This window comes from Bubalus bubalis, chromosome 2, assembly GCF_019923935.1.
Source record: "Bubalus bubalis isolate 160015118507 breed Murrah chromosome 2, NDDB_SH_1, whole genome shotgun sequence".
Taxonomy (NCBI): Eukaryota; Metazoa; Chordata; class Mammalia; order Artiodactyla; family Bovidae; genus Bubalus; species Bubalus bubalis.
Genome location: NC_059158.1, coordinates 88121418 through 88141903, shown reverse-complemented (window position 1 = coordinate 88141903; position 20486 = coordinate 88121418). Strand labels below are relative to the sequence as shown.

The window sequence follows — 20486 nt, the reverse complement described above, 5'->3', positions numbered from 1 at the left end:
CTCTTGATCACCAAATTATCAATGTGTGGTTTTTAGCAGACAACTGCTTTGTAAGCTGTGATTTCTCTTGGCACCAGCAACATCCAAGACGCACATCCCTTTTGCTGACTCTCAGAACTGAGTTTTCAAAACCTTTACACAATTCTGAGACTTTATTAACCATATTTGGAATATAACTTGAGACTTCCCCCTTAAACCTCTTATTTAAAATACTGTATTGAGGTTGGTGTAAGTACATAAAAGAATGGCTGAAAATGTATTTAAAGACAATTATATTCCCTGAAGTTTGTACATGAAAAAAATCAAAGGGCATTCTAAAGAAAAAAATTAACCAAAAAGGCCTGAAATGAAAGAAGCAACTGAAGGGACTTTTCAAAATAATGAGAGTTGCCAGAAAAGTCATGGGATCTGCCCTAGATTTTATCCACGAGAGGAAGAAACAGGAGCTTCACAGAGTAGAGGAAATGGACAGAACAGAGGGAAAAATACAGTTCTTTTCTGATCGTGCCTTCAAAGTCCTGCTTAGAAAACATATGGTTACCTACGCTTTACAGATACATATTAAACATTCTGTAAACCATAAACAACACAAGTATTGCATATTACAGTTAAACATACTAAAGCCTCATAATCACCATCTTTCAACAATACCACAAGAAGGTGCTCTATATTATGGACAAATAATTTAAAAATCAGGGTGCCCTTACTCTAGAGAAGATGTGTTCTTAGTATTTACAGTTTATTTTAGCTTCTTACTCTGGACTTTATCTTACCCCAAAGGTCTAAAAATATTAAAAGTCAAGGATAACTTTAGAAAGGTGATGAAAGTGTTAGTCACTCAGCTGTGTCTGACTCTTTGTGACCCCATGGACTGTAGCCCACCAGGCTCCTCTGCCCATGGGATTTCCCAGCCAAGAATATTGGAGTGAGTAGCCATTCCCTTCTCCAGGGAATCTACCTGACCCGGCGATTGAACCTGGGTCTCCCACATTGCCGGCAGATTTTTTACCATCTGAGCCACCAGGGAAGCCCCTTTCATCAATTTCAGGGAAGCCCTGAAATCTTTATTCATGTTGATTCTTTTAGTTAAGGGAAATCGCTATTCTGGTAGCTGCATATTTGTCCTTCAACAGCTTTAAGGGCTTAGCAGGTAACTTATTTCACCCAGGGTTCTTTAACTTTCATAAATCTCCTTCCCTTATGGAAATGTGAGTGCTCCTCAGGGAAAGATCACAAGCTACTCTTCAGAAGTAGTAGAGGACAGCACAAAATTACTTTGTACTTCAAGAAACTGGATAATATAAAAGTATTGATCTTTTGAAAAGAGTAAGTACACTAGGTATGATAAAACCCAAGTTTACATTCAGGCAATAAAACCTGGAGCACAAACACCACTTCTATGGTAAGAGTTCATTGAAACTGTAGAATTACTAATTTCATTAATAATCAATGTCTAAAAATGTCTCTTTTATACAGAGGAAATATTATCTGTAGCTGACACTGCATTACAACGACTAGTATATCTGTACAAGCCTACATATGTGATAAAGTATATTATTCTTTCAGAACATGACATTCTGAAGTACTTCTAAAATGTATTAATTCCTTAAACATTGAAAATTTAAAATTATTTTAAAAAATAAAGTACAGAGCTTTAGTCCACAAGTACCCAATTACCTGAAAAAATCTGATGCTATTTCTCCATTTACTTACGGGGTTACATAATCTGCTATGTAAAATTTTATACAGTTGTAAACTTCTTTTTCACACATAAAATTATGAGGAATTGTCTTTGGCTGCTACTGAGGATATGAAGGCAAGGGGCAAATGTCCCCAGGTAACTGTGACTCGCTGGGATGGAAGGAGAACTTGCATGGTGACAGGAAAAGCCATGTGCCCAGATTCAGAACCAAAGCCAGAGACCAGAGGAATAAGTACCAGCCCTCAACTCACCTTTGCCATTTGAGCTTGAACCCCACTTGCCTTCAGGGCAGACACAGCCTTCTGAGCTGCTGCAGGACTGTCAAAGTCAACAAAACCATAACCTGAAATGCAAAACACATTAGTATTTAAGCTGTTATTTTATGATTATGTAAAGAGGGAAAGGATGACTCCCTTTGGTCTCTGAGGCAGGCAACAAAAATCAAAGCCCTGACGTTCTGACAGTCCCAAGCTTTATAGCTGTACTACAACGTCCTCCCCAGGCTGTCCGTCCCACCTATCTGGGCTCGGTAAGTTTCCCTTCAAAGTTTAAAAAAAAAGAAAAAAAGAGAAACCAGCTTATTTCCTTTTCCATATCTTTTTCTCAAGTGTCTGTACTTGCTGGGGTGAGGCAGGGGATTGGGGAGGAAGACATCCAAGTTATCAATCAAGATTAAAAAAAAAGGGGCCGGGGGAATCAACTTCAGGAAAAAATAGCATTTTTAATAATTTGGTAAGAAAGATGGAGCTATCCTACAGAGCTTACAAATATTTGTTTATTCTGTAAACTGCATTTTTGAAATAAATTCAGTACAACCAGTGGATACTCCAAATATAAAATAATGTACATATTAGAACTTGTTTAAAAATATTACTTATTTATCTAAAATACAGCTCACGATCTCTTCAAAATAAATAAAGGGCAGTGGGGAAATGGCTCCAGAAACCCAAAATAGCTGTTTTCACGTTCCTGGCCTTAAGTCTAAAAACAAAACATAATAAAACAAACAAACAAACAACATCCTAAGAGAGGCCCTGGTTCAAAGCTCATTTATCCATAGCTTTTCAAACATTTTAAACAAGCTGGTCAGCTATTTTCCTTGGCTATAACAAATCAAAAGCAGGAAATTAGAGGAAAGAGGGGTCAGGTTGAGGGTAGGGCTGCTACAAAATCATATGGATGATACCTAGTGAAAACTAACAGCAACCAGTAAAAGAGGAAAACAATACAAAGAGCAGGCGTTACAGAGCACATGAGCAACAGTTTCATGAACCTCACCAATCCCATAAGCATCACTGTATTAAATCAGGCAATCACTAATGTGCCACTATGATAAGTCTTAAATTATTAAGAAAAGGTTCAACTGTATTTAAAAGCACATCAGTGAAATGATCAGGGTTCCAGGCAAAAATATCAACAGAGATCTACTTGGGACTCAAACCTATTATCAAATGAATGTTAAATGAGTAAGAATATTTTGAAAAAGGAAAGTCTTGCCTGGAAGTTACACAAAAGAGGGGCCAGGCCTATCATTTATTTATAGATATTATAGAGCTACAGTAATTTAGACAGGAAGGAACTAGGGTCAAAATATTCACATCAACACGACAAAACAGAAACTTCAGAAGAAGTTCAAAGAGTGTGCAGTATTAGCAACAAAAATATTGGCCTGATAAAAAATTAGTGAACTAGACTATGAATTACAGAAATAGGTATTTTAGAGAGACGAGTGTCAAAGCTAAAACAAATAGCAGCTTCTTTCTATTACTTGGAACTGTGATGGAATAAGGCTTAATTTGATTTTGACAGTGAGTAGAGAAATAACCAGGTTGGAAAGGAAAAGAGGAGGCTGACCCAGGTGAAAACAGAGAATGCTCCTCAACAGCCAGGTTAGAAATTAGGTTAAATATACTTCATATTTTTTTTAGAAATCTGTTATTAACGCTAATATGCAACCCACTATGAAGATGCATGTGGGCACACACATACTCACTCTCTCACGCTCATACATATTTTATTACCAAGCAGAACTTAAGCAGGTCATAAACGAACACCCAACTACATTGAAGTGATATAATTTCTGATGGATGTTTAAGAGTCCTTCTTTAATTTTATTGTTGTCAATAAATTACAGTAAGATGAAGATCCCAAGTTTGATGTTAATGTAGCTGAAGTTTCTACTCAAGTACTGTTAGTATTATTTTATCTGTTATTTCCTTATTAGGAAAAATCCATAATGGCTGCATCTTAGCTAATTGTTTACATTCTTTTCTGGCCTTGCCCAATGCCACTACATAGCTGTTTCATAAATATTTGCTTAAAACAAATATAACATGCTTATGCATGCAACCGTGCGCTCTTTCACTTTCCCTGTTATAATACTTTCAAGTAAATATAAGAATATATAAATGGGTCTCACGGATTCTCTGGGGTTTCATTATTTAAACATGTATACAGATATTTTTGAAGGTGGGAGTCACTAAATAACACAGCATTCTCTCACTGGAACCCCAGGATTCTTCCAGGTGTTGGGACCAGGCATAGTTACAGCATTTCTGCTTCTTGGGTTTTCTTCTACACTGAGATTACTGAATCATGGGAGTAGGTACATTATTTTTGGTTTGGCAACCAGGTAACACAGGGCCATTTCTGTAGTAATAGGAAGCTTCCTGCTCTTGCCCCTGTTTTTCCTTTGGTCTGATCTGTCCTCACCCATTTTGTGTGCGTTTGTGTTTTCTGGTCTTATATGCAACTCTGTAAACACTGAGCACAATCAATCCTTTGTAAGTTTTTCCTGGTCCTGAACTGGCATGTACACTAGAGCTGAAAAGCATTTAAACACCTTTTGTTGGCTAAAAACTGGCAAAAGTTGAAATGTAGGACAGCAACTGAATAATAAATTTTTAAATTTAATAACTACAGCAACATATTATTCAGAGCAATGTTTCCTTCAGCTTAATTTTGTCTTCTGGAGAAAGGCCCCCAAATACGTTTTGTGACCAAAAAATGTACTATGACCTCTAAGGTCTCTAATTTTCAGGTATGAAATTCTTTGATCGGTTCAATCTCTAAAAATTAGTATACAATACAAGCACTTTTCATTTATGCTAATATTCTTAAGCATTACCTATATTCATCCACCCACCCCACCTTCCCAAGTTATTTATAACATGGTTACTAACATGTTACCAGTCTTTATAGTGAGCTATGCTGTTTTTTTTTTTTTTTTCTCACTCGTCCCAAAATTACTTTTTTTCAGGAGCTCTATCATTGCCCCTTCCAGAATTTTATAAATCCATTCCTGCTTACTCTCTCTCCTCACCCACTCATCCACACCCCAGATATCTATCATTTTTCCTTTCTGAGAGGCCTGTGTGACACACAAAAGCCTTATAAGGTTTCTATCACCGCCCCCACATACTAGCCAGTCTCTCCTACGACTCAATTTAGGAGAAATTCTCTAGGAGACATGTATCGAAAACTAGTTCTGATTTATACTTATTTAGAAGCCCCACAAATCTCCCCACTAATCTTTGGACTCTTGTCAAATATCATGGGTTTATATTATTATAAGATATTAAGTTTAGTATTTTTTTTCCCCCACCAACAGCATTTCTAGATTACGCTAAGCATCTGTGGACTTTCGGTTTCTTGGCAATAGGGTCGTGTTGGAGAAGAGTGTAAAACAGCAGTGTCTAGGGCAGAGGTGTGATAGAGAATTCACTCAGGGAGGCCGCTGGGTCCTCTCTCTCACTTAACTAGGGCAGCTCTGCTTTTTAACACACTGACCTATGTGAAGACTTCTTTTTTGAGGGAGAGGGAATTGGGTGGGGTCAGGAGGAAGAAAGGTAGGTAAGGCTGTAAAACTATTGTCTACTGTGATTTCTCTCTTGGTTTGAAACAAATGCTGAGATCAGCTTCCTGGTTTATACCTGCATGAGTCCATCTCTTGGTGATAAAACCAACAAGTTTTTCCCTGGGTCCCTGCTCATCCAAATCATTTTAAAATATGTGAAACAAGACTAACCCGGTAACTGGGTAAACATTTCAGTCTACAATTAGACTCTCTCTAGTTTAATTCACTTAAAATATTAATTGAGTATCACTCTACATAAAGCACCGCTCTTATTCAGTGTCCTACGGCAAAACTGCCTGAATGTGCCATGCTGATTAAACATGGGCTCAGATATTTGCCACAATAGCTCCTTTAAATTCAGGAGCTTTGAAGAAGAGACCGGAGTACAATGAATCACTTCAAGTCTAGATTAAAGGAAACGGCTGGCTTCTAAGGCGAGGCCCTACCGTACCATAGGCTTCACTGACATTCTTTGCCTTGTTCAGATTGTGCTAAGTCACAACCGTCACCCCTACTTGGAAAACTGGGGTCTAATTAATGAGGAGATTTGCCTTCTCTGCCTATTCCTGTCAACCTTATTTCAATTCATGGGGTCAGTTGTTAGACTCAAAGTCAGCTGACTCCATTCTTCCCTTTTCCTAGAAATCACATGCCTATTGTTAAGATGCTGGATCATTAAAAGTCAGAGCCACAGAGCATCAGTGCTGCCTACTATAGACGCCTCCTCTTCCAGCTCATGGAGCTGGATGAGCTCATCCTAATTACACGGAAAACTGAAGGTCAGTGCATCAAATTAATGCAGCAGCATATTTCAAAGGGGCGTATGACCTCCCCTCCCTATTACAATTTGGTCAGTGAAAATGGTTCTCCCCTCCCTGCTGCCAATATTGTCAACAGGCATTCAGCAGAGAACAATTGGGAGTATTGAAACATGTAATTAAGTACTGCTTAAAACTACTCTATTCTAATTAATAGAGCCAATTTGCACAATATGTAATCTTTTCAGTTCTTTAGTACAGTCCAATGGTCTTCGGTAAGCAGCTCTAATCTCCTCAGGCTCAGGAAAGAAAAGCTATTTTCTAACTCTACTCCCCCTTTAAAAGCAGGGGATAAATGCCAGCCAGTATTTTGCATGTTAACTCTACTGGCGTCAAATCTGGGATTCTGGCAAGCGGCTAGCTGCTGTTGGGTTTCCAGCCAAAACTCAACCAGGGACCAACATAAGCAATATGCTGACACTGTGCAAGACGGAAACTGGTTGACATGTAAGATTTGCGTTTTAATAAATGGAGGTAGTTTTGAAATCAAGGATCAGGTTTAAAATTCCACTTTTTTTTTCTGAAGCTCTGATTTAGTAAATCATCAGAGAAGGAAACATACCTTTGCATTTGTTTGTTGTCTTATCCAAAATTGCCTTTGTGGAAACAATCTTCCCATATCTAAAAAAAGAAAAAAAAAGAGGTTATAATTGAGGAACCTTTATTAATATCTAAGTCCAGAGAACACACACACTTATCAAACCTCTGCAAACTTTAAAGTATAAAATGTTCTTTACTAGGGGACAGGAAATAAGAATTCGAAACTCAAGCTAAACTAAAAAGGAGGAATGGCTAGACCCCTCATTTGGCTCTTTGGATTATAGTTTGATACTTAGCTTGGAAAAATCAGGCACTTACCTGGTGATCTTGGGACCAAAGAAATGGACTGTGAGCTTTAGGAAAAATAGTTTCTCTACAAAAAGCAGTTTCTTCTAGTAACACTGTGTGTGTGTGTGTGTGTGTGTGCGTGTGTTGTGTGTGAGTCGCTCAGTCATGCCCGACTCTTTGCAACCCCATGGACTGCAGCCCACCAGGCTCCTCTATTCATGAGATTTTCCAGGCAAGGATACTGGAGTGGGTTGCCATTTCCTTCTCCAGGGGATCTCCCCAACCCAGGGATCAAACTCGGGTCTCCTACACTGCAGGCAGATTCTTTACCGACTGAGCTACAAGGGAAGCCCATAGTAACACTATGTCTGTGGTCAAATGCAAAGCCAAAAGCAAGGCTACAGAATTGTTAAGGGAAAGGACTACGATGCATAAAGCCTTTATGAACTAACTAAGGCAAGAAAGCTCCCTGAATCACTCTATTCATTTTGCTTTTGCAGGTGATTCTGTGTGGCTCTAGATCATCACAGAAGGGTGTGTTGGAATATGTATCTTTAACACGCTTGATGGGATATTTAAGCATTTTAAATGTAATATTTAAAACAGGTCTTTTTATCTAAGATTTTGATGACTGTTTATAAGTATACTTTTAAGACCTCTTTTAATGCCATAATAATAGTTACACAGTGTACTCACTAATGTACATGTGGGCATGTGTGTGCAAGAAATAGGCAATAAAAAACAAAAAACAATGAACCAGGAACCAAGCATTAATTTATGAGAGTTTGTATGAAAAATGTGTTCAAATTCCTTCATGTACAACAGAAGTTGGGGAAAGAAGGAAAACAATTCAGAATGTTAAAACTGAGTGCAATGCTATGGAAAACAAAGGGGGGACTTCCTTGATGGCCAGTGGCTAAGACTGAGCTCCCAAAGCAGGAGGCCCAGGTTCAAACCCTGGCCAGGGAACTAGATCCTGCATGTCTCAACTAAGACCTGGTACAAAAAAATAAATAATTTAAAAAAAAAAGGAGGGGGGCAAGAGAGTTTAAATATATGTACTACCCTATATCCTTTCACAGTGACCAGACTACAATGCAAAGCACTGCTATCTATGTTAGTCTTCAAAAAACAGAGAAAACCTTTGAAAAATAATTCTTAAAAATTATTGGGTCTATGGGAAAGGCATCTAACATACTTCAGCTATCTGAGACTATTTCCACATTTATACATGCCAAATCCCCAAATTTTAATTTTCTATATATTTACTTTAAAAATTCCACATTTTCTCTAATATTTTCTTGTGATTGCTACTGAGGACTAAAAAGACTTAAAAGTTTTAGGAAATGGAAGTATCTGTGCAGTACTTTAAAGCATTTTCAATGTTGCAGGTTTCTATTTTATGCATTTGAACAAGCTGAAAGATACTTATCTAGAAGAAACAAATAGTCTGGGCCACCACTCTTCCTCAGTTAACTTCACTCTGTGTAATCATGTAATCAAATGATTACTAACTGAGCATAAAAGTAAAGATAACTTAAGGTTTAAATGACAATTACATCCAAGAGGCATAAGGCTGCATAAACACCTTCAATTCCCTGTAAAGACTTTTGAGTATTTGCACAACCTTAACAGAAGGTCACTAAGCTTACAACAAAAAAATTTGCAAACCAGAAAAAGTAAGTGATTTAAAGACCACCTTTTGGCAAGTTACCTAAGGTAACCTAAGTTACCTAAGTTATTGACACGCTTGATATTTATCAGAACTCTCTCCTTTGTACAAGTTTTAGCTGAAAATGCTTTTAGACTGCATCCCTACCTCAGCCCTTTCCAAAAGCAGTGAAGAAAACTTGTATGACTTCAATGTAGGATAAAGGTATTGGGAGTTACAGAGATTAAGGGACTTTGCTTGAGGTCACAGAGTACAGGATCTTTGTAAACCAAATAGAAGGAAATTTAGAGAAGGTCAGGGGCTGGCCTTCTATTTTTCTGGTTCTGCTCTCCACATTAATAATGAGGAGGAAGACGTGGAGAGAGGAAGGAGTGGGAAACAGGGAAAGGGAAGAGGCTCCTGGTAGCACTGAATCCAGAGACTCCATCCGTGCCATACTTTCCTCTGGTTTGGGTTCTCTTTGATCTTTGCTACATCTGACATTACTCCTCACTTTGACACCTTAGCTTCTAGGACCCTCATTCTGGGGATCCCATCTCACCTTTCTGCTCTTTCAGGGTTTTTTTTTTTTTCTTTTTTTTCCTTCTTCCTCATTCAGCTCCCTCCTCTCTCTCTCCTTAAACAAGTTCTTTGATCACATTTAATAATTAGTCCTCCACCTTCTCTTTCCTAGGAAATATATCCAATGCCATGGATTTAATAAATGAATCTTCTCTGATGAAGCCAACTTCTCCTTCCTGGGTTTTTATTTTAATCTGACCAAAGGTTTAGTTTTTGTCTTCTTCTCTTTAAACATCTTAGTATCTTACTAAAATATAAAATACCTAAATATCTAGTTAAATGTTACCTCATGTCCTCTATTTTCTAAGTCGTATCTCCCAAGAACCCTAGACAAATCTTTCCTTGTCTCCTCTTCATGTATCTTTTCATTCTGTAGCACCATTAGATTCCCAATGTTCCAACAAGTTTGTGGTCTCTGAAGTGAAGTGAAGTGAAGTTGCTCAGTTGTGTCTGACTCTTTGCGACCCCATGGACTGTAGCTTACACGGCTCCTCTGTCCATGGAACTTTCCAGGCAAGAGTACTGGAGTGGGTTGCCATTTCCTTTTCCAGGGTATCTTCCTGACCCAGGGATCGAACCCAGGTCTCTCGCATTGCAGACAGACACTTTACCATCTGAGCCACCAGCGAAGCTGGTGATGTCCCTGAGACATCATCAACTCGGCCATTCCTGAGTCCAGCTAGTCATTAACTCTTTTAACATGTGTCTAATATTCAGATCAGATCAGATCAGATCAGTCGCAAACATTCCTTTGAACATGGTTCTCTCTGGGACTTCCCTGGTGGTCCAGTGGTTAAGACTCTTGTGTTCCCAATGCAGGGGGCATGGGTTCAATCCCTGGTGGGGAACTAAGATCCCACATGCTGCACAGCATAGCAAATAAAAAAAACAGCGGGGGAGAGGTGAGAGTTGAACATGGTTCTCTCATCTCTCTATTGCCCCCTCCTACCAATCTTTGAATTTAAAGAAGCTGTTGTAACACTAGATTTTCCATGAAACCATCCCTAATCTCCTCAACCATTCAGTGGGTGATTTTATAAGAAACCAGAAAGGGAATTACATTTCCTTAGTTTCTACTAAAGTTCTAGGCATTTTCTGTGTATGATCTTATTTAACTTCACAACAATCGTAAGAGGTAGCTGCTCTTATTCTCACTTTTGCAAATGGAAAACAAAAGCTCACAGAAATTCTGGGTCTAAGATCTTGCCTAACACATCAAAACAGAAAAATAGTTACATTTAAGTTCTTTTTTTTTTTTAATTTTATTTTAAACTTTACATAATTGTATTAGTTTTGCCAAATATCAAAATGAATCCGCCACAGGTATACATGTGTTCCCCATCCTGAATCCTCCTCCCTCCTCCCTCCCCATTCCATCCCTCTGGGTCGTCCCAGTGCACCAGCCCCAAGCATCTAGTATCGTGCATCGACCTGGACTGGCATCTCGTTTCATACATGATATTTTACATGTTTCAATGCCATTCTCCCAAATCTTCCCACCCTCTCCCTCTCCCACAGAGTCCATAAGACTGTTCTATACATCAGTGTCTCTTTTGCTGTCTCGTACACAGGGTTATTGTTACCATCTTTCTAAATTCCATATATATGCGTTAGTATACTGTATTGGTGTTTTTCTTTCTGGCTTACTTCACTCTGTATAATAGTCTCCAGTTTCATCCACCTCATTAGAACTGATTCAAATGTATTCTTTTTAATGGCTGAGTAATACTCCATTGTGTATATGTACCACAGCTTTCTTATCCATTCATCTGCTGATGGACATCTAGGTTGCTTCCATGTCCTGGCTATTATAAACAGTGCTGCGATGAACATTGGGGTACATGTGTCTCTTTCTCTTCTGGTTTCCTCAGTGTGTATGCCCAGCAGTGGGATTGCTGGATCATAAGGCAGTTCTATTTCCAGTTTTTTAAGGAATATCCACACTGTTCTCCATAGTGGCTGTACTAGTTTGCATTCCCACCAACAGTGTAAGAGGGTTCCCTTTTCTCCACACCCTCTCCAGCATTTATTACTTGTAGACTTTTGGATCGCAGCCATTCTGACTGGTGTGAAATGGTACCTCATAGTGGTTTTGATTTGCATTTCTCTGATAATGAGTGATGTTGAGCATCTTTTCATGTGTTTGTTAGCCATCTGTATGTCTTCTTTGGAGAAATGTCTATTTAGTTCTTTGGCCCATTTTTTGATTGGGTCATTTATTTTTCTGGAGTTGAGCTGTAGGAGTTGCTTGTATATTCTCGAGATTAGTTGTTTGTCAGTTGCTTCATTTGCTATTATCTTCTCCCATTCTGAAGGCTGTCTTTTCACCTTGCTAATAGTTTCCTGTGATGTGCAGAAGCTTTTAAGGTTAATTAGGTCCCATTTGTTTATTTTTGCTTTTATTTCCAATATTCTGGGAGGTGGGTCATAGAAGATCCTGCTGTGATATATGTCAGAGAGTGTTTTGCCTATGTTCTCCTCTAGGAGTTTTATAGTTTCTGGTCTTACGTTGAGATCTTTAATCCATTTTGAGTTTATTTTTGTGTATGGTATTAGAAAGTGTTCTAGTTTCATTCTTTTACTGCAGTTTCTCTATGAAATGAGAAAAGCTCCAAGGCTTCGGCTGCGATCCCCTCTCTACGCAGGTGTGAGCCCCTCCCCCAGGAGACCATTGCAGTCGGCCAGCCCCTGCTCCTCGGTAACCATGTGTGATCGGCTGAGATCAAGAATGCTGATATGTCAAAGGAGATGCAACAGGACTTGGTGGAGTGTGCTACTCAGGCATTGCAGAGATATAATATAGAGAAGGACATTGCGGCCCATGTCAAGAAGGAGTTTGACAAGAAGTACAACCCCACCTGGCACTGCATCGTGGGGAGGAACTTCGGTAGTTATGTGACACGTGAAACCAAACACTTCATCTACTTCTACTTGGGCCAAGTGGCCATTCTCCTGTTCAAATCCGGTTAAAAGCGTGGACTGTGCCACACACCCAGTGATCTATCCAAAAACAAGGACTGCAGCCTAAATTCCAAATACCAGGGACTGAAGCCTTCAGCCTTGCCTAAGGGAACACCTCCACCTTTGAACCTTTATTGTGTTTTGTAGAGGGCATTCTCTGTACTAGTTTGTGGTTATAAAGCAATTAGCAAAACAGCTTACATTTGCATTTATTTTCTATTCCACATCTCTCTGCCCCATGTTTTTTCTCTTCAAAATCCATTCCTTTAAAGAAATAAATCTGTTGAAGTAGTGTGTGCTAATTACCATTTGTTCAAATAATCTATTGAAGATGGCTTATTACTTGATCTTGGGTAGGTTGGTGGGGGTGATTCCTTGAAGTTTCTGTGGGATGTAACAGACTAGCCTATTCAACACTCTTGAGTTTCATTCTTGCCCATCCTGTTCCTGTTGTGCATGGAAGAATACTGCTCAGAAGTGCATGTTGAGAAATGCATGGCAGAGAAACTACTGGATTAACTCTTACTCCTAACCTGATAAATACATTACTTAAGTGCTCCTTTGGGATAACTGCTATAGAGTGTTCTGGGCTTTAGGCCTCAAGAGATGATGAATGTGTAGTAGAACTCCTTTAAGCTTTCTATGGCTGTAAAATGGAAATAAGCTGGTGAGAAAGTTGGGCTAATAAGGAATTTGTGGGCTCTAGACATTTCCCTTCCCCTGCCTTGGCCAAAGTATACTTTAAAGATTAAAGGTGGTCTTAGAGGGAAAAAGCTTTTGAGGAGCAGTCCTCCATGTGATTCTAATAAAGTCTGCAGGAATTAAAAAAAAAAAAAAAAGAAATGATTTTGAGAAACAATTTCCTTTATACACTCAGAGTATGAAAGGTGAGGGGGAAAAAATGCAAGATCTCTTCTATTAAGGCATCAGAATAGATTTATTTTTCAAGCCAAAGCAAGTTTTTTGTTTGTTTTAGACACAAGAAATAAACAGGTGGTTCATAGTTGAAGGAGGGATGGGGGTGTGTATAGAAGAAGAGATATGTCTATCATTTATCAGTTTTACTTTCTATTGTGGTTTTCATCATGATTTGTGGGTTAACACTGAAAGCCCATGACTTCCCAGGAAGTCAAGACAGTTTTCACTCAGTCCATGGCACTACTGCATACCAGCCTCTGTCCAATCCAGGGGTTCAGGAGGCTGCTTCTATGGAGTTACCACAGGTGCCGGTGGGGGCAGGGGTCTGAGGGGTTTTTCTTTCCTACATCTTTCCTGTGAGCTGTTCACTCAGTTATACTGCTCAGACACAAGGGGCTCTCACAAAAACACAGATCCCTGGCCTGGAAACAGAATACTTCTAAGTTGCTCAGGCCCTGGCGAAGTTAGTTTCTCAGGGGCTGATGCAGTCATATTGTGGGGATGGAGTACAGAACAAGCTCTTCTGATGACGTGAGAAAGGATCTAGAATATGGGGGAAAGCCACGTGGCAAATGGCATTTCAATGAGCAGGAGAGGGGGCAGCAGGGCTCAAAGTGGTCACTATCCCTCTCTGCTAGTCTTATCTGTAGTTAAGATTTAATAATGTGAGGCAAGCGATGGAGTGGCTGGGGGAGAAGTCATTACAGATGATTAACATTTAGCCTAAGTCTATCGTTGATCAGCAGTGCCTGTAAGGGTAACAGATATCTGGGGGGGGAGGGGGGGGGATTCATAAAGCAACCAGATTTTCACCTCCCCTGCTCCAATTTGCAACTTAATTTGTAAAACAAAACAGAACAAAAAATCTAGTAACAGGGACATATGATTTATTGGAGAAAACAGGCCTCCTAACTGGGTAGAATTCACACTCTAAGAACACCAAGGAGATGCATGCCCAAGAGAGCAAGCTGCAGAATTTTACGGGGGAAAATATGAAAACAAAGATTCTTTGGGTTTTATCAGCTTCAAAGTAAGAAGACTCAGACTCACAGTCATAGCTACCCAGAATATAATACTCTGTGCTAAGAGTAGACGATCCACCCCAGAGGAAACTCTGACAGTAAAAGGATAGAGAGTAATTACGGGACATGACTACGGAGTACTGAAAATCTCAAAGGGAGAGGATAAACAAGTAAAAACTCAAATTTAAACCTATTGGCTGAAAAACCTTTTGCTTAGAATCTACCTAACTTTCTTCCTTTGCACCACAGCTTTCGTCATATCTCCCCATTTCTATTTCTTCTTTCACTGGCTGTAGTATAAAATCTAAGTATATTTAGTTTGCACTTACTAAAATAAAGCTTGATTTTTCTCCTCTGTCTCCCATCACTTAGTCACTCGTAAATTTTACCTTTTTGATAATTTACCATAATTACAAAAGAAATGCATATTTGTTGTAATTTGAAGACACGGGAAAGTAGATTAAAATACTAAAATCACCTATTGTCCTGGACACAAATGTGAAATGGATTGTTGAGTATCTTTATAGACTCCTCCAATGTGCATGTACATGCATGTGCACATGGCATGTGAGTGTACATGCGTGCACACACACACACGTACACTGATTCTCTCCCCTTGCAGAGAATTTGGAGCTTTTGAACATTGCTGGTTACAAGCCAAGCCTCTGGAGAATGGAGTTTATTCCACCTACTACCAACAGATGGCGGTAAGGGTTGATGAGTAATTTTAATATTGGTCATCCCAGTTAGAGATTCATTTAAGGCCCTATGGGGTCATTAGCAGGGCTTATGTTAATTTATTTTATAAACATTATCAAACCAAAAAAAAAAAGTATGTGAAAAAAAAAACTACAAAAAAGTGTACACATAATGTAAACAAAAACTGATTATTTTAAGTATGAAAACAGGTGGGATATTCCTCATGCATATAGGATGATCGTTTGTTTGACTTAATAAGTGAACTGCCTCTGAAGGACAAAGAAACTTCCCACCCTGTGAGAGAGATTGTGCCCATGCAAATGACAATAACCAGCAAGAAGGAGGGAGAGGGGGCTGAAATGAGGGAAAAACCAAACTTCTGACCATGTGCTATTGAATTAGCATCCACACTGGAAAGCCTATGACATAGTGAGTCAATTCAGGGGAATAACAGAAGTAACAGCTTACATTAATACAGCTTTTATCTTATGCCAGACACTGTTTTAAGTGATTTAGGTCAAATATTTGTAATCTTCCCAGAAATCTTTTGAGTAGGTGAAGTTTTATTACACTTTGTAGATGTGAAACTGAGGAGTAGAGAGAGTATGGGACGCACTGAAGGTTACACTGGAAAAGGTCAGGTTTCATTCCAATCCCAAAGAAAGGCAATGCCAAAGAATGCTCAAACTACCGCACAATTGCACTCATCTCACACACTAGTAAAGTAATGCTCCAAATTCTCCAAGTCAGGCTTCAGCAATATGTGAATCGTGAACTTCCAGATGTTCATGCTGGTTTTAGAAAAGGCAGAGGAACCAGAGATCAAATTGCCAACATCTGCTGGATCATGAAAAAAGCAAGAGAGTTCCAGAAAAACATCTATTTCTGCTTTATTGACTATGCCAAAGCCTTTGACTGTGTGGATCACAATAAACTGTGGAAAATTCTGAAAGAGATGGGAATACCAGACCACCTGACCTGCCTCTTGAGAAACCTGTATGCAGGTCAGAAAGTAACAGAACTGGACATGGAACAGACTGGTTCCAAATAGGAAAAGGAGTACGTCAAGGCTCTATATTATCACCCTGCTTATTTAACTTCTATGCAGAGTACATCATGAGAAACGCTGGGCTGGAAGGAGCACAGGCTGGAATTAAGATTGCCCGGAGAAATATCAATAACCTCAGATATGCAGATGACACCACCCTTATGGCAGAAAGTGAAGAGGAACTAAAAAGCCTCTTGATAAAAGTGAAGAAGGAGAGTGAAAAAGTTGGCTTAAAGCTCAACATTCAGAAAACTAACATCATGGCATCTTATCCCATCACTTCATGGGAAATAGATGGGAAAACAGTGGAAACAGTGTCAGACTTTATTTTTTGGGGCTCCAAAATCACCACACTTGGTGATTGCAGCCATGAAATTAAAAGACGCTTACTCCTTGGAAGGAAAGTTATGACCAACAGAGATAGCATATTTAAAAGCAGAGACATTACTTTGCCAACAAAGGTCCGTCTAGTCAAGGCTATGGTTTTTCCAGTGGTCATGTATGGATGTGAGAGTTGGACTGTGAAGAAAGCTGAGCACCGAAGAATTGATGCTTTTGAACTGTGGTGTTGGAGAAGACTCTTGAGAGTCCCTTGGACTGCAAGAAGATCCCACCAGTCCATTCTAAAGGAGATCAGTCCTGGGTGTTCTTTGCAAGGAATGATGCTAAAGCTGAAACTCCAGTACTTTGGCCACATCCTGTGAAGAGCTGACTCATTGGAAACGACCCTAATGCTGGGAAGGATTGGGGGCAGGAGGAGAAGGGGATGACAGAGGATGAGATGGCTGGATGGCATCACCGACTCAATGCACATGAGTTTGGGTAAACTCCGGGAGTTGGTGATGGACAGGGAGGCCTGGTGTGCTACAGTCCATGGGGTCGCAAAGAGTCGGACATGACTGAGCGACTGAACTGAACTGAAGGTTACACAGCTGTGCTATGCTTACTCGCTCAGTCATATCCAACTCTTTGCGACCCCGTGGACTGTAGCCAGCCAGGTTCCTCTGTCCATGGGGATTCTCCAGGCAAGAATACTGAAGGGGGTTGCCATGCCTTCCTCCAGGCGATCTTCCCAACACAGGGACTGAACCCAGGTCTCCTGCATTGCAGGCGGATTCTTTACCAGCTGAGCTACCAGGGAAGCTGGTAAGTAACAAAGAGAGGCAGAAGTTTGCTTTGGTCAACCATGTGGATAACTGCAGATACTTTACTTGCCAACTGCAGAATATTCCACAGGTTCAAAGCAGTTCCCAGTGTTGAGTCTGCATAGCTCCAAGCAGGTGGCAGAGGGATGAGGGTGGACTCTGGAACTGCTAAGTCTGAGACAGATACTGATAACATTCAGAAAGTTGTTACCTGACCTTCTGGGTAGGCAACATTGTTCTATTTGGAATAAGAGGCCCAAGACAACAAATGTATCAGTCTGGAGGAGGTATGGCTGGCTTTAAAGCTTCAACAGAGTAACTACATGTATCTGTTTGGTGGTAATGGATTTATGAACAAGAGCCAAAACTTTCTTGTGACTGTGGACTTGTGAGAGAAAAGGGAAAAAAATTCACACACAGGTGTTACAGTTCTCTAATTTGCTTTTTTTTTTTTGCTTCTTTTTCAATGACTTCCCAGGAAAGGGGATTTCCTACAATTTGCTTTAGCTCAAGAAAGTATAAATTATATGCATTCTGCTAACATTAAAGTTTGTTGGACAATGAGGCCTAAAATAGAAAAAAGCAGAAGGAGCTGTTTATCCATGTTATCCTGAATCCTCACTATTTTGAATAGTTCAACTTGTTCTCTGTTCTTTATTTACTTAGTATAAGAAGTGGTAAGCATTTGAAGATAAGGTATATGTGAAATTTTAAAATTAGGCAATCAATATGAGACAGGTATTTTAAAACTTTCAGCTTTTTGGCCTTGAAGATTTTCGCTGTCTGTATAAGACATCTAAGATACAACAATGAAAGATATAGAAAGATATTCCATTTGTAATTCCAGCCATTTTGGCTTGATTCCTTAATGTTCGGTCACTGCCCCTTTCACTTGGGTGTGCTTTGGGAATACATGATTCTGTGTATGGGACAGAAGAGGAAGGAGCATCTGATGCGGCTGGAATGGCAGCCAGGGTTTGAAGGTGGAAAATATTTGGCAGGAAAAGTTGCTGCAGTCCTAAAGGTCAAAGGCAAACCTGGTCCCGAAGCTGAATGAACACGTGAAAGACAAGTACAGTCCAGAAGGAGGTCAGACTAAGAAATCAAGCCACACATATTTACAGCATGTCTCCAGTAGGCCCTTCACCATCCAAGGCCTATGAAAAATATGTAAGATGCCATTTCTGCCATCAAGGGGAACCGTTTTGGGGCGAGGGAGTGTAAGGGATTTTTTAATATTAAAAAAATAACTAAGAATGTTGTGATCTTGTATGATGAAAGCTAAATAAAGGAGCATAAATAGGATGAAGGTCAAGTTCAGCAAAAAGGACTTTGGGGAAAACAAATTCAGGTAGGCCATGGAAGACAGTAAACAGAGGAATCTGTCTAATGCAAGCCGTGCGAGGAGTAAGAGAAGCCAAGTCTGGAAAAGGTCCGACAGGGCCTTGGGTTCTAGGAAAAGGAGTCAGGGAACAGAATGTGGCTGGAGGTTTTGCAACTGTGGAATGATATGATGAAAGCAGGATTTTGGTAAGATTAACAAAAATCTTACAGCTAGAATTAGCAGAGAGAAATGTTACATTTTTGTTTTAGTATTACTCTTTTTTTTTTGGCTCTTTGTACTCAGGCAATAACATTCAAGTTCAAGAAGTTATCATGGAGGGCTCAGGAGAGCTAGGAGATGAATGGCAAGGTTCTAAAGGACAGGAAAGCTTTAAGACAGAGGACTTCTTTTAACTAGCCTTAAATGCTTTAACTTAATATCTGAGAAAAATAGCCTGTGGTATCTGTGTTATAGAAAGCCAATGGTTTGCCTCTGTGAACAAAGAGGAGAGGGAGAAAAGGAATCACCATGGTCTTCTTTTCTGAACTATCCTGGAAAGGACAGTAAATTCTGGTTCCAATTCCATACCTGGAGTCTGTAGATTAACGTAGCAGAAGCAAAGACCATCCTCGAGTGGTCCAGCCCTCGCTAGACGGGCTGCTTTACAACATATGAGCGGATGGGGAATAAACTACAGAAGTTTGGGGATAAAGCAGCATATTTTTCAAGAGAAAATATATCTACATATCTAGTTTTTCATAACACTGAAATTTTAAGATGAACACATCCTTTCAGAATACAAATAAAATTACTAATTTACACCCAGATTTGGGATGAATATAACTTATGACTAAATGTAGAACCTCTCCTGTTACTCTGCCTTCTCAACACTGATGCTGGCAGATAAACGATTATACATGCTACACAGAAGCAACAATTGATGCTGTTTATTGCATGTGTGGCTCAAACTAAATAATTCATATAGAATGAATATTAAAAACCACCTCATTAGAAATGGCTAAGATGCACTTTTTGCCATATTCTGTGAAAAACTTATACCTCTCTCCTAAATAACGAGCACACTATAAAGCATTTGACTTATTACACAGATTTGCTATTAGAGCTTAGTATCCAGTCTATTATGATCTGCAATCAAGGTAAAGCAGCTTTACACTATTTTATGTTTTTTTAAGAGCACACAGCACACAAAGGGTCACTGACCCTACCTTATGACCGTATTTCAGCCAGAAGCCACTGTACTGCAGCACTTAGCATGCAGTCACAGATGGTCAGCCCCAAATTAGTGCGCCCAAGTACTAATATGTCAGAGGAAAATAACTCTTGCTGCAAATGGAACCCAGAATTTTGCAAGTAAAATGTAGATAGTCTATCATAAAAATGAGTCTCAAAAAGTCTCCACACACTGATTAATGTCTAACATTTAAAACAAAGGCAATTTAATTACATAAAATCGTGTTTTATTTCTGAGTTGAATTTATAATCTGACAATGATAGAGCATTTAAGAAATTTTCTCCCTCTCCCACCAAAATCTGTGATGTGTTTTCTTTGCTCTGACAATCTCACCTTCACGTTGATATAGTACTTCACCATATGAGAAGGAAGACGACGTTACACTGGAAAGGAGCTGCCGAGAGAGAGACCTGTCTTCAAGTGTACCTTCGGCCAACAGCCAGCTCTGTGACTTGGGTCCTTTGGCCAATAGCCAGCTCTGTGACTTGGGTGTGCGTGTCTGGCCTCAGCATCCCCATTTGTACCCTTTCTACCACCAAGGATGTGGTAACATCTCCTTCACGGCACTGTTACTAGGGGGTCAGCACAGTGCTGGCCCATGACAGATGCTTGGTAAGAAATGTTAACCTTTTCTTCCACTCCTCCTAGAATTATTTGGAATAAGGGCACTTTAATTCTTA

General features: G+C 39.6%; 2 protein-coding genes across 9 annotated transcripts in view; one reads left to right on the top strand and one right to left on the bottom strand.

Moving 5' to 3' along the window:
• Positions 1-20486, bottom strand: part of RBMS1 (RNA binding motif single stranded interacting protein 1) — a 219539-nt gene that overhangs the window by 34618 nt on the left and 164435 nt on the right. For all 8 annotated transcript variants that reach the window (XM_025276084.3, XM_025276040.3, XM_045164052.1 and 5 more), the window contains exons 3-4: positions 6939-6997; positions 1954-2045 (exon numbers count right to left, since the gene is read on the bottom strand). In XM_025276084.3, coding sequence (XP_025131869.1) covers positions 1954-2045; positions 6939-6997 — 151 coding nt within the window. The remainder of the gene's footprint in view (positions 1-1953; positions 2046-6938; positions 6998-20486) is intronic.
• LOC123331247 (dynein light chain 1, cytoplasmic-like) lies at positions 12165-12688 on the top strand. The gene has a single exon (XM_044934801.2). The coding sequence runs from the start codon at positions 12174-12176 to the stop codon at positions 12405-12407; it is 234 nt and encodes a 77-aa protein (XP_044790736.1). The 5' UTR covers positions 12165-12173; the 3' UTR covers positions 12408-12688.